The 15,230-nt window shown below is 42.9% G+C and overlaps 1 protein-coding gene across 2 annotated transcripts in view; it reads left to right on the forward strand.

The window, feature by feature from the left end:
* LOC132380944 (plexin-A2-like) overlaps positions 1–15,230 on the forward strand; it is a 570,948-nt gene that overhangs the window by 506,445 nt on the left and 49,273 nt on the right. For both annotated transcript variants that reach the window (XM_059949929.1, XM_059949928.1), the window contains exon 23: positions 14,237–14,303. In XM_059949929.1, coding sequence (XP_059805912.1) covers positions 14,237–14,303 — 67 coding nt within the window. The remainder of the gene's footprint in view (positions 1–14,236; positions 14,304–15,230) is intronic.

Here is a 15,230-nt window from a genome sequence, read left to right on the forward strand (position 1 = left end):
CCACACAAACTCCACACACCACATACAGCCCCAACACCCTCCCCTACACAAACTCCACACACCACATACAGCCCCAACACCCTCCCCTTCACAAACTCCACACACCACATACAGCTCCACCACCCTCCCCCACACAAACTCCACACACCACATACAGCCCCACCACCCTCCCCTACACAAACTCCACACACCACATACAGCCCCACCACCCTCCCCTATGCCACAGGTTCTCGGAGGATTCCAGCTCTGATGGGAACCGTTCTCTTCTCATAAATGAACATGTTCGGTGTAACCAACCCCACAATGATTCGACCCACCCTTTCCACCGCCACCCATTATGTTGTGCAGTAGAGTAACCCACTCTAAGATCAGTCTAACCCAGAAGTTCCCAGCTTTTTAAAGCCACAGGCCCCTATCATTAACCTAGGGGTCCGTGGACCCTAAGTTTGGAACCCCTAACCTAATGCCTCTCTCCCACATAGCTCTACATTTTTCTATCATCCATGTGCCTATCTAAGAGTCTCTTAAATCTCCCTAATGTGTCTGCCTTTACCACCAACCAGCCTTGGCAGTGCATTCCATGCAGTCACTGCTCTGTGCAAAAATCTTACCGCTGAACTTCCCCCCCCATACTTGTCTCTGCTCACCTTAAAATTATGCCCACTGTTTCCACCGTGAAAAAAGGTCCCTGGCTGTCCACTTAATCCCACGTCACTTGTTTCCGCTGTTTCGGAAGGATGCAGTGCAACGTGTCCTTGACACTCTCTCTAGCTTGAAGAGTGACCTCTGCCATGTGCAGACATGCTAATGCTAATATTTAATTGAAGGCAGATGCAGAACCACTCTGTGTTTTGTTGAATGTTTGCTGTGGCTTCTCTGCTCAAATGTGGAGATGTCTCAGAGCTAAGGTATTCTCGAATGGTTTCTCTGCAAAGAGCACCCAAGTTGGACCCAGAGCACGTTCATCGGAGCCTGTGTGAAAAGTTTCAAAGCATGTTCAGTTCCGGAATAATGGGAACTGTGGTGGGGGTGTTTAATCTGAGAAAAAAATGTTTGTGATTGAAGCTACTTATTTAGTTGTGGTGAGCACAATGTTAAAAGAAAATTGGTGTAATTTTTCCACTGGGCAAGGAAATATAGAATATTTGCTGTTACAGATGTTTCAGCCTCTAGCAAGGGTGTCAGTCTTTGGTTCATGAACACAGTCAGAATTGAAGTTTGGTACAACTCAATTATACTGCTGGGTAATCATTTAGATATCATTTGGAAGTGTTGCCCAATAATTTAGAAGTAGATTTATTGGGCGAAAAGATTGAATTAAAATTATGGGAAATTCATGATGTCCTTTTTTAAAAATTATTTTACAAAAACAATATCTTGCCCAGAAACTTATTTACTGCCCAATACACCCCTAGTGCTTAGGACCGCAATGAAGGCCATCCATTTCCAGACTTCTTTCATCACGTCAGTAACTTCCTCTTAGTTTTCACCACAGACAGTCATCCAAGTTCCAAGAGTACCATCGCACTCAGATGTAGAAGGATTCTTCATTGCTGTTTCCATAACAATTTTGTTTGACCAGTCTGGGTTGTTAGCCCTGAGCTGAACCCCCGAATCTGGAGGACTGGTGGACCACAGTGGTCTGACATGGGTGACCCTACCAAGAGCCAAAACACAAAGCCCTGACTCCAGCCAACAGAGCTCTGCGGGTCATTGAGGCACACAAGCCTCCAAAGCATGACAAGGTTGTGGTCCTCTTGGAGGTTGCCCAGAAAAGCGTGTTGCATGTCAGCTGAGAGGCAGCAAGTTCAATGGAGATGTACAGGACAGCATTTCTTTACATAGAGAATAGCAGGTGCCTGGAACGTGTGCCAGGAGTGCAGCCAGAGACAAACAACACCCTCAGACCCCACTTAACACTGAGGCCGTGTTCCTCAGAGGTGGAGGGCTATGTAAACCCACGCCATGTGGAGTCATTATAACTACGTAAATGGACATGTGTGCCTGATTAAAATATCAAACCCAAGATACATGATATATTACCTTACGTATACACAGCAGTTTGTGGAGTAACAAACACGCAAATCTTACTAAAATAAGACTAAATGTATGGGTGGATGACCAAATACAACAAAATGTGTCCCTCGGCCAGCTGATGATACGGGAAAGGCAAGAAGCAGCTTCAGTCATATTCAAGAAGATATGTCGGTAACATTTGCAGCAGCACAGGTTGGTTTGATAGATTTAACCAGCGCAGTAACCTCCGGTGAAGTGGCTAGTGCAGACAGCAAGAGCCTTTGTGAATTGGCCGAGCAATGCACCCTAGGTGAATCTGAGGGTGGAGCAGCAGCAGTGGAAGGAAGCGGGTGGTGGGTACAACCAAGAGGAGGGACCAGGCTGTGGACCCTCCTGTAACTTTGGCTGTTTCTGTGTCAAGATTGGATTGCATTTTCTTAAGTTTCCCATCATAAAGCAGTTCTCAGTAGCAGGAAATCACGTGGAGAACGCTTCTCTTTGCCTCATTGCTTCGCTGCCAGTCAGGGTCATTATCGAACAACTGGTCCATGATTTCTGTGATCGTGGTGATGCTAGTGCTGAGGAATTTTGAAGTGGGGTTCATTGCTGGTGTTTCCTCTACTCCATCTGTGCCCTCAGATTCACCTAGGGTGCATTGCTTGGCCAATTTGCAAAGGCTCTTGCTGTCTGCACTAGCCACTTCACCGGAGGTTACTGCGCTGGTTAAATCTATCAAACCAACCTGTGCTGCTGCAAATGTTACCGACATATCTTCTTGAATATGACTGAAGCTGCTTCTTGCCTTTCCCGTATCATCAGCTGGCCGAGGGACACATTTTGTTGTATTTGGTCATCCACCCATACAATTAGTCTTCCATTTTTTCAAGCAAAAGGCTTCTTGAACAAGTCACTTTTGATGGTGATAACTTTGAGGCTATTGTTGCACAAGCTTTTATCTTGCCTGTATTGTTCTGATCATCGATGTAGCAAATTTCAAAGAGGCACTGACACCAACCTGATGCTCACCAGCTTCCAAACACCGTATCACTTGCCACTTCACATCCATACTGATGCTTTTCCAAGGCATCTCAGATGTTCTACCCTCACTGGAAGCTGCAGGCTGTTTTCCAGACATTACAGGTGAAAAAAATGGAATTAATTGGCGAGGGAGCATGAACATTTACACACACGGGGGAGGCAGAGCGTGAACTAATACAGGATTGGCTGTGAGTGGTGGAGAGCATATGTAAAGTGCACTTATTGGCTGATTGCTGCTCTTGAGAAGTTTTAGGTGTTCTTTAGAATAAATTTTTGTCATTCTTAAAAATTCCAATAAAGAATTAAACAACTGCGTTGTAATGAATCAGCGCTACACGGGGTAGCGGTATGTGGGGTCTCAGTGTAGAGGTGTTCAAGGGGCTCTTGGATAGAGATGTAATTTCCTCCCGGAACATGCTATACAACTTTGCTAGGCGGGTGAACTTCACTATGCTGCAGCTCACTGGAATTAATATTAATTTCTCGGTTTCTTCAAATGAAGGTTCAAGCTTTCTCTTACAGTTCTGAGTGGGCAGCTGAACAACAGACAGCAGGAATCACCAGTGAAGGCTGTAGGGATGCTTAAGAGGAAACGGAATGATTAAATGGATGCATCCAAAGTTGGATCGCAATTAACTGAGGCACTGAGACTTTGTGTGAGCTTTGCCTTGTGTCTCCAGTACAACATCTGGAAAAGATTTGACTGCAGCCCGGGGGAAACATTTCACTTTTTACATAAATGCCAAAATTGAGGGTTAGATGAAAATAAAAATGAGCTGTGTAATGCTACAAATAAGTTTTGACTCTGGTTAAAGAGAAACAGAAAGGAACGCTGCTGCAGGTAGAGTACTGTCAACATACAATCCGCCGTGGAGTGAAATATCTGTGACACTTCAACTTGTCGTAAGCCTCAATACCATGAGTTAAAATGCTTCTTACATTCACATATAAATTATTCTCACAAAAAGCAGGCATTATGGATTGATGAATTCTCTGAACCTGGCAGTGAAAGTATAATACCAGTCCCATCTGCTTGTGTTTGGTCCATGTCACCCAGAACCTTTCCTATCCATGTACCTGTCCAAATGCCTCTTACACAGTGTAATTATGCTCATGTCTACCACTTCCTCAGGCAGCTCGTTCCATACTCACATCTCTTCTCTGTGTGGAAAACTTGCTGCTTTAGTTGTTGCTGCCTCTCTTTATACCTATTGAATATTGGAAGGTCTAGAGTGGACGGAGAGGGATTTCCTGTAGTGTGGGTGTCTAGGACCAGAGGGCACACCCTCAGACTAGAAAGATGTCCCCTTAGAACAGACATGAGGAGAAATTCCTTTAGCCAGAGGGTGGTGAATCTGTGGAATTCACCGCCACAGACGGCTGTGGAGGCCAGGTCATTGGGTATATCTAAAACAGAGGTTGATAGGTTCTTGATTAGTCAGATTGTCAAAAGTTATGAGGAGGCTGGAGTTGAGAGAGATAATAAATCAGCATTAAAACCATAAGATATAGGAGCAGAATTTGACCATTTTGCCCCTCGAGTCTGCTCCGCCATTTCATCATGGCTGATCCATCTCCAGCCATGATGGAATGGCTGAGCATCTACTCCTGTCTCATGGTCTTAAACTATCAATCTCTGGTTTTAGATTTCCTTAACCTGGAAAAAAGACTGTGACCTTCCACCTTACCTTTTTGAACTTATTAATAATTTGAATAATTTTTCAGAAGAGTTACAGGTGTTTCCAAACTGGGGTCCATGGACCTCTCAGCTAATGGTAGGGCTTCATAGCATAAAGAAGTTTGGGAACCCCTGATCTGTAATGTATTTCTATATTATTGATTATATTCGAAACACAAGACCATAAGACTAATTCTGCAGGAGCAGAATTAGACCATTAGGTCTATTGAGTCTGCTTCGCCATTTCATTTGGCTGACAACACACACAAAATGCTAGTGGAACGCAGCAGGCCAGGCAGCATCTATAGGAAGAAGCATTGTCACCGTGTTGGGCTGAGACCCTTTGTCAGAATCCAATTTTCCTCTCAGCCCCAATCTCCTTTTCTCCCCATATCCCTTCATGCTCTGACCAGTCAAGAATCCTTCAAACTCTGCCTTAAATGTACATAAAGTCTTGGCTTCCACAGCTGCCTGTGGCAAACAATTCCACAGATTCCCACTCTATGGCTAAAGAAGGAGACACAGCTCACTATGTTCTGACAGATAACTCTGGCAAGAAGCACAGCAGAAGAGTTGTGGAACCAAATCATCTCCTAACGGTGAGCAATTACATAGTCAGATATTCCTTTGAAGTGTGGTTTCTGCTGTTACCCGTGGGTTCTATCATCTCCTCCAGCTTTGCACATTGTGCTCTTGGTGTGATCTTTGCTGGATGCCCACTCCTAGGGAGAGTAGCAACAGTACTGAATTTCTTCCAATTGTAAACAATTTCTCTTACTGTGGATTGGCAAACACTCGGGATTTTAGAAATGCTTTTGTAGACTTTTTCAGCTTGAATTGAATTTATTTAAATTTTACATCCACCCCACCGTGTGAGGGAGTAAAAATCTTTGCGTTAGGACTCCGTTATAATGTACAGACATGTGAATTTATAAGTCTAATGGAAAGAAACTGTCCCATAGCCTGTTGGTCCTGGCTTTAATGCTGTGGTACCATTTGCCAGATGGAAGCAGCTGAAACAGTTTATGATTGGGGTGACTGGTGTCCTTGATGTCCTTCTTTCTGCAGCTGCTGCCTTAAATGTCCTCAGTGGAGGGAAGTTCACATCTGCAGGTGTGCTGGGCTGTCAGTACCACTCTCTGCAGTGCACAGCGATAAAGGTTGATGCAGTTCCCATACCAGGCGGTGATACAGCCAGTCAGGATACTCCCAATGGTGCCCTGTAGAAGGTCTTGAGGATTTGGGGCCCCATGGCTAACTTCTTCAGTCGCCTGAGGTGGAAGAGATGCTGTTGTGCTTTTTTTGCCACACTGCCAGTGCTTACAGTCTAGATGTCTACAGTGGTGCATATATTGAGGAACTTGAAACTACTCACCCTCTCAACTGCAGTTCCATTGATGTTGATCGGGGCAAACCTGTCTCTATTCCTTCTGTAATCCACGATCAGCTCTTTTGTTTTTTGGACATTGAGGGAGAGGTTGTTATCCTGCCACCACTGCATCAGGGTGTCAACCTCTCCTCTGTAGGCTGTCTCATCACCGCTAGAAATAAGGCCGATCAACATCATGTCATCTGTGAATTTGATCAACTGATTGTGTGGCAGCACAGTAGTGGGTGTAAAGGGAGTAGAGGAGCGGACTCAGGACCCAGTCTGGGGGGGGGGGGTGCACCTTTGCTGAGGGGCAGAGATGAGGGATCCCATTCTTACCACTTGTCGACGATCCGGTAGGAAGTCTAGGAACCAGCTACCATGCTAAAGTGGGGTGCTTACCATCAAGCTGGGCATCTCTATAATTCCTCTTCTAGGGCCTTCTGAAGGTTGTTTTGATCAAGACACCGTGCACATAAACAGACCTTTCATGAGAAGATTAGGCCCAGTCAGTAACCTGACTTTTTTACAGCACAGGGCACCTTTACAACCCACACGTCCAATCTCATCTCATTGATTGGAACTCTAAATAGCTTTTAGAGAAGGCATTACCTCAGAGGCTCACATACTTTTTCCAACAAATACGTGTAATATTGGATCATTTTTCTCAATAAATTAATGAACAGGTATATTGTATTTTGCGTTATTTACTTAATTGGGTTCTCTATCTAGTTTCAGGACTTACGTGACGGTGTGATCACATTTTATGTCATATTTATGCAGAAATAGAGAAAATTCCACAGGGTTCAAAAACTTTCTAGTACTGTTGTATACAGTGAAATGTGTAATTTACATCAACAACCAATTCATCCAAGGATGAGCTGGGGGCAGCCCCAAATGTTGCCCTGCTTCTGATATCAACTTAGCATGCCCACAATTTGCTAACCCTACTAACTTGTATATCTGTGCAATAAGGGACGAAACGCACATGATCACAGGCTAGAATTGAACTCTGATCTTCCAGTCATTGGTGCTGTATAGCGTTACACTAACCGCTACACTGCCACGATGCCCTATTTCTGTCTCAGTCTGAGAAACCACACTCCGTCGATGGCTGTCTTGATGTCAACAGTAGTCCCGGTCACCTCTCTACAAGAATTTTTCTCTTTGGCCAGGTGCGATGAGATGTCCTGTCAGAATTTAAACTCAACACTGGTTATCAACTTACGAATAAGAAAATAAATGTTGCTTGGTAGCACAGTTGATAACGATCTTTCATCATCTTCAAGATTCAAGATTATTTGGAGCTATTTCCACTACACAAGTGTAAAGGAGAACAAAATAATTGTTCCTCTGGGTCTGATGCAGCACAAAAAAAAACACAGAATAAGATACTGTAAAGACTTTATTAATGTTTACTTATTATTATTATTATTTCTTCCTTTTTGTACTTGCACAGTTTGTTGTCTTTTGCACACTGATTGAACGCCCAAGTTGGTGAGGTTTTTCACTGATTCTATTATGGTTATTATTCTATTACAGATTTATTGAGTATGCCTGCAAGAAAATGAATCTCGGGGTTGCATATGGTGGCATATACTTTGATAATAAGCTTACTTCGAACTTTTAATTAAAACACAATAATTATAAATGCATAAGAGAGCTTATATAGACAGATTGATTGTATGACCATAAAGTGACGCTAGGCACGGGAGTGCCTGTATAAGGTGGTTGACAGGAAATGATGTAGTAGTGGTGTCTGGGGGTGTGGAGGGGAGGGTTTGTGGGTGGAGGTGCTGATCAGCGTTGCTGCTTGGAGAAAATAACTGTTTTTGTGTCTGGTGGCCTTGGCATAGATGCTACATAGCCTCCTCCCTGATGGGAGTGCGACAAACAGTGGGATCCTTCATGATATTGTGGCCCTTTTCTGGTATCCTTCCGTATATTTGTCCTAGATGGTGGGTAGGCTGGTGCCAGTGATGCATTGGGCAGTTTTGATTCCCTGCGTAGAGTCATCTTGTTCATCGCAGTGCAGTTTCTGTACCCTGCACAAATGCAGCAAGTTAGGATGCTCTCTACTGTGCTTCTGCAGAACGTTGTGAGTATAGATGTGCATTCCCTCAGCCTCCTCAGAAAGTGGAGACATTGATGAGCTTTCCCGATTGTGTTCTGGGACCATGAGAAGTTTAGTGAGGTGTGCACTCCCAGGAGTCTGAGAGTTCTGGGAGTATTGAATTGACTTTATTTCTTATATCCTTGTCATACATGAGGAGGAAAAATTTTCACGTTACATCTCCATCTAAATGTGCAACGTGCAATCATAGTAATTTATAATAATTTATAATAAATAGAACAGTCAATGTAATATAGAGTACACTCAAATCAGCGTGAGTTCATCAGCCTGACGGCCTGGTGGAAGAAGCTGTCCCTGAGCCTGTTGATCCTGGCTTTTATGCTGCAGTACCGTATCCCGGATGGTAGCAGCTGGAATAGATTGTGGTTGGGATGACTTGGGTCCACAATGATCCTACAGGCCCTTTCTACACACCTGTCCTTGTAAATGTCCTGAATCATGGGAAGTTCACAGCGCTGGGCTGTCCGCACCACTCTCTGCAGAGCCCTGCAATTGAGGGAGGTACAGGTCCCATACCAGGCAGTGATGTAGCCAGTCAGGATGCTCTCAATTGTGCCCCTGTAGAAAGTTCTTAGGACTTGGGGGCCCATTCAAACTTCCTCAACCGTCTGAGTTGAAAGAGGTGCTGACGTAAGGTCCTCAGTGATGTGGAGGCTGAGGAACTTGAAGCTGTTCACCCTCTCAACCCCAGATCCATTGATGTCAATAGAGGTTAGCTCATTTCCATTCCTCCTGTACTCCTCAACCAGCTCCTTTGTTTTTGCGACACTGAGGGAGAGGTTGTTTTCTTGACACCACTGTGTCAGAGAGATGACTTCTTCCCTGTAGGCCATCTCACTATTGTTTGAGATGAGGCCAATCAATGTAGTGTCGGGAAGAGAGGCGGAGACTATTTGAAAACAACCAAACAACCAGCCTGATGCAATAACATCCAGCAAGGTCAACAGGAAACATAGCTATTCTGATTGTTTGTGACAGGATGGTGTTGGTTGGGGCATTGGGAAGGTCCTCTGCCATTGTGGGGGATGGTTTATCTCAGCTTGAACAGACAAGAACTCTAACTGACATCTCAAAATGTAGGTCCCTTTTCAGAAAATTCAGGTCTCTTTCTGAATCTTGTGGAAAGGCATCACAGGTTTCAGATTACATCTGGAAATTACAGTATTCTTAGGCTGTTAATGTACCCTGAAAGCTGGTTTCACAGTCTTTAGGAAAGAATTTATTGCAAAATCAAATCTGACCCAAATATTTCATAGATTTACAGTGTGAAGATCTGCCTACTTTTTCCATATCTAAGTTTTTTAATTTCAGTAACAAAGCTATTACGAGGCAATGTGTAATACAAGGGGGTGAGTGGTGGAAAGTATAAGGGGGGGGATGTCAGGGGTAAGATTTTTACAGGCGGAGTTGTGGGTGCGTTGAACGTGCTGCGAGGAATGGTGTAATTTCATGGATGAAATAAAAATGGAGGTGCCAAGTGGGGCACGGAGAGGCTGGGTTGATTTTAGAGTAAAAAGGTTGGCACAGCATTGCGGGCTGGGCTGTAAGCAAGAGAATGACCTCTGCTGTGCCGCAGAAAACATGGGAAATGAGAGAATGAACAAGAAAAAAAACCCAACCACTAACCACAGCCACCGCCTACTCGTGCCCATACTGCACCCGAATATGTGCATCCCAGATCGGCCTCTACAGCCAGCAGCAGACAACCTTATAGGAGAAGGGGGCAGCGCAATAGCATTGTGGATAGTGTAACACTTTACAGCATCAGCAAACCGGGTTTGATTCCCACTGCTGTCTGTAAGGAGTTCGTATGTTCTCCCTGTGACCACATGGGTCTCTTCTAGGTGATCCAGTTTCCTCCCACAGTCCAAAGATGTACTGGTTAGTAGACTAATTGGGTGTGCTTGGGCGCCACAGGCTCATTGGCTCAGCAGGGTCTGTTACTGTGATGCACCTCGAAATAAAAAAGTGAAAATGAAATAGAATGCGAATGATTGCAGTATTTATTTATTAAGATGCAGCGCAGAATAGGCCTTCTGACCCTTCAAGCCATGCCTCCCAGCCTAATCCGATTTAACCCTAGCCTAATCTCAGAGTAATTTACAATGAACAATTAACCTATCAACTTTAGATTGTGGGAGGAAACCCACACATTTAAAGAGAGAACATACAAACCCTTTACAGACACACGGGTAACTACCTCTGCACTGTACTGTTCTAAACTTTGTATTCTAAAGCTGTACATCATTAGAGAAAAACAATCTCCACTCCATTCACATGAAAGTTTTAAATATTCCCCTCTAACTGCCTTGTTAAACATTGACAGAGCTAATCTTGTCTGTTAGACTAAAATAAACTATTCATCCTTGAATGAGTATGATCAAGATTATAACTTTTAACTCGATTTGTCTTTTGCTAATATCCCGTAGAGAGGGGATATTTAAAATGATTTGCAACCTGTTAATTGGGGAATGGACATAAAATAATCCTTTAAAATATATTTGAAGCATCAATATGGAGACAAATGAATCTCTCAATCAGCATTTGCTTTCACTGATTGTAAGTGGCTTTTTTAGTTCCCTGTTACATTTAAAACATTATAATGTAATTTTCTACACTGCAACTCCAGCCTTCCTTGTCAAAGGTCAAACCATGCAGTGACAGCCCAATATTACTTGTATTCTGTCTTTTCCTCTGCATGGGTTATTTGCATATTTGAATCTCTAAACAAGAAGTAGAATTAGAATAGAAAGTAGAAGCTCAGAAGAAGAATGATATTTTCACAGATTAACATCTTAATGGAGTTTCAGTCTGCAGATTTCCAAGGCGATATTAATAACCAGAGATGGCAGCTCTAACAGTCTGCATCATTACCTGTGCTCCTGCACACATTCTGTATGTGTTTAGGTCAAGGGGCTAGATGGCAGCTCTGACTGCTTGCCATATCCTCTCACATCTATTGCTGGAGCAGGGACTCTGTCTGTATTTATGTAATAGTTTCCTTGATAATGAATAGAAATGAAAATGGGATTGAGCTACAACTTGTGCAAACCAGATCTTGGATTTCAATCTTGGAGCAAAGATGACCTTTTGCCTGAGCAAGAGCTATCTTAGATCCTTGACAATAAAATTAAATATAAACACCAAGAAGAAAGGCTCTGAAAGCAATATCTTTCTAATGCATGCTCTTCTAGCCGAAGTTGTCTTCAAGTGGGAGCTGTACTGAACCCTTGAGAACTTAAAAATATAGTTAATCCAAGTATTGCCACAGTCACTTCTGGTCAGAGCCTGGTATGTGGATTTGTTTACACTAATAGAGTCATAGAAAAGGACAGCACAGAAATAAGCCCTATGGCCAATATAGTCCATGCTGAAACCATTTAAACTGCCTACTCCCACTGACCTGCACCAAGACCAGAGCCTTCCATACACCCACCATCCATGTACCTATCCTTACTTCTCTTAAATGTTGAACTGGAGCTCACATAGACCACTTGTGTTGGCAACTCGTTCACATTCCCATGACCCTCTGACTGAAGAAGTTTCCCTTCATGTTCTCCTTAAACTTTTCACCTTTCACTTTTAACCCATGACCTCTGGTTGTAGTCCCTCCCAAATGGAGTGGAAAGTGCCTGCTTGCATTTACCCTATCTATATCCCTCATAATTTTGTATACCTCTATTAAATCTCCTCTCAGTCTTCTACGTCACGAGGAATAAAGTCCTAATCTCTTCATTCTTTCCTTAAAACTTAGGTCCTCCAGACCCAGTGACATGCTTGTATATTTTCTCTGTACTCTTTCAGCCTTGTTTACATCTTTCCTGATGGTAGTTGACCAAAACTGCACACAATTCTCCAAATTCGGCCTCACCAATGTCTTATACAACTTCAACATAATATCCCATCTCCTGTACTCAGCACTTTGATTTATGAAGGCCGATGCACCAAAAGCTTTCCGTATGACCCTATCTACCTGTGATTGAATTATATAGCTGTAGTCCTAGATCCCTTTGTTCTACAGCACTCCTCAATGTCCTACCGTTCACTGTCAACCACCTACCCTGGTCAGTCCTGCCAAAGTGCACCCCCTTGGATTTGTCTGCATTAAATTCCATCTCCCATTGTTCCAGCTGGTCTAGTCCCCAATGCAAGCCAAGATAGCCTTCCTCACTGACCACTTCACCCCAATCTTGGTGTCATCCACAAATCTGCTGATCCAGTTAACCACTTCATCATCCACACTATTGATATAGATGATAAACAACAACGGACCCAGCACCGATCCCTAGTCACAGGCTTCCAGTCAGCGAGGCAACCCTCTACCACCACTTTTTGGCTTCTCCCACACAGCTAGCGTCTAATACTCATCCAGAATGCTGAGCGACTGAATCTTCTTGACCAGCCTGCCACGTGGGACCTTGTCAAATGCCTTGCTAAAGTTCATGTAGACAACATCCACTACCTTGCCTTCATCAACTTTCCTGGGAACTTCCTTGAAAAAAATAAGATTGGTTAGACATGACCTACCACACACAAAGCCATGCTGCCCATCCTCAATCCATAGATGTCTATCCAAAATCTTACATATCCGATCCCTCAGAATATCTTTCAGTAACTTTCCCATTACTGACGTCAGGCTCACAGACCGATAGCTTCTTGTTTAAGTTTAGAGTCGTTCTTGAACAGCACAACAACATTGGCTATCCTCCAATTCTCTGGCACCCCACCTGTCGCTAAGATTTTCCTTTTCCTCGTACTCACTGGTTGCCATACCAAGCTTGTTCATAGCACGTGTTAGAATTTGTTTGGAAAGGACTAGAATATAAAAGCAAGGATATGATGCTGAGGTTTGATAAGACATTGGTCAGACCACACTTCGAGTACTGTGAGCAGTCTTAAGCCCCCCTTATCGAAGAAAAGATGTGCCGTCATTGGAGAGGTTCATGAGAATGATTCCAGAATTGACAGGATTAATGTATGAGGAGCGTTTGATGGCTCTGGTACTCACTGGAATTTTGTGAATGTCTGAATATTACTTGCTTACTTTTCTTGTTTCCACGATTTGTTTTTTCTCTGCACACTAGGTCTTCTGTTTCAATGGGTTCTGTTGGGGTTTCTTTGTTTTGAGGCTGCCTGTAAGGAGACAAATCTCAAGTTGGATGTAATATATAAACTTCAATAATAAATGTACTTTGAACTTCTTCCTTTTAACAGCATGGAATAAACAAACATTAGAAACTTTTCTTTTAGATAATGTTTCGTTTGCTGTTACTTTTCTATTTTTGTTTATTAATGGAGATACTTCGCGGAATAGGCCCTTCTGGCCCTTCAAACCGTGCTGCCCAGAACCCCCCGATTTAACCCTAGCCTAACCACGGGACCATTTACAGTGACCAATTAACCATCGATGCGATCCAGTACAACTCTGGAATGTGGGAGGAAACCGGAGCATTGGAGAAAACCCACCCTTGCCATGGGTAGAACTCACAAACTCCTTACAGACAATGGCAAGAAATGAACCCAGGTTGCTAGTATTGTAAAGGATTGTGCTCATCACTATGTTACCATGCCGCCCCAAAACACAAATTGTATTTAATTCAGACGGTTTGGCTGATAAGAGTTGAATTGCTCCAGAGTGCATTGGGGATGCTAAGTCCCAGAGCAAAGAACGCCAGAGATTTCCTGACGTTACACCTTTCCTTGTTGGTTGTGTTCAATGAGTAGGGTTGATTCAGACTGATGAATGTAACCCAGAACCTGCAACCACCATCCTTGTCAAATCTCTGAAGACTGTTGAGCTGAGCCCACGAACACTACCTCAGCACTTTGTTCTCTTTTTGCACTGCTTATTAATTTTATATAAATATATACTCTTATTTTAATTTATGGTAATTTTTATGTCTTGCTATGTACTGCTGCTGCAAAAGAATTAAATTTCACCACGTATATCCGTGAAGATAAACCTGATTCTGATTCTAAATCTTGGCCTTTCTCTTCCCAGGACTGAATCTGTGGCTGAGAAAATGTTAACAAATTGGTTTGCATTCCTTCTGCATAAATTCCTGAAGGTAGGTACAGATCATCTCTAACACATTTGACCTCAGTTAAATGTTGAATTTGCTTCTCGCCAGCAATTTGTAGGATCATATTTCACATTAAACAATCTGAAAATCAGTCTTAGGCAATACTGCATTTCCTCTTGGGAGTTTGGTTCTTATTGGAAACACTTGTAATTGAAACTGTGAAAACAGATCTATTTCGGGGCAAGGTATTTCAGAGAGTAATTCTGAAGACTTATTTCCTTCTTTTAAAAGTTATGTTTACTTTCAGTAGGTATCCATATAAAAGTATTTAGAAACACGTCTTAAGTCAGAGTCTAGCATGGAAACACCAATGCCTTGAACTTAAAATCCTACAAAAAGTAATGGATACAGCCCCTTTCATCACTGGTAAAATTCACCCCACCACTGAGCACATCTACACAAAGTGTTGTCACAGGAAAGCAGCATCCATCATCAGGGACCTCTTCATCCAGGTCATGTTCTCTCCTCACTGCTGCCATTGGGAAGGAGGTACAGGAGCCTTAGGACTCACACCACCAGGCTTAGGAATGGTTATTACCCCTCAACCATCAGGTTCTTGAACTACAGGGGATAACTTTATTCAATTTCTCTCGCCCCATCATTGAAACTTATGCACAACCAATGGACTCACTTTCAAGGGCTCTTCATGTCATGTTGTCAATATTTATCGTTTATTTATTGTTATTATTTTTATTTATTTCTTTTAGTATTTGCCCAGTTTGGTGTCTTCTGCACTCAGGTTGAGCGCCCAAGTTGGGCAGTCTTTCATTGATTCTGTTATGGTTACTATTCTATAGATTTATTGAGTATGCCCTCAAGGAAATGAATCTCAGGTTGTATATGATAACATATCTGCATTTTGAAAATAAAATTTACTTTGAATTTTGAGCTTTGAAATGCATCTTCAGATAG

Source organism: Hypanus sabinus, chromosome 25, assembly GCF_030144855.1.
Source record: "Hypanus sabinus isolate sHypSab1 chromosome 25, sHypSab1.hap1, whole genome shotgun sequence".
Classification (NCBI taxonomy): domain Eukaryota; kingdom Metazoa; phylum Chordata; class Chondrichthyes; order Myliobatiformes; family Dasyatidae; genus Hypanus; species Hypanus sabinus.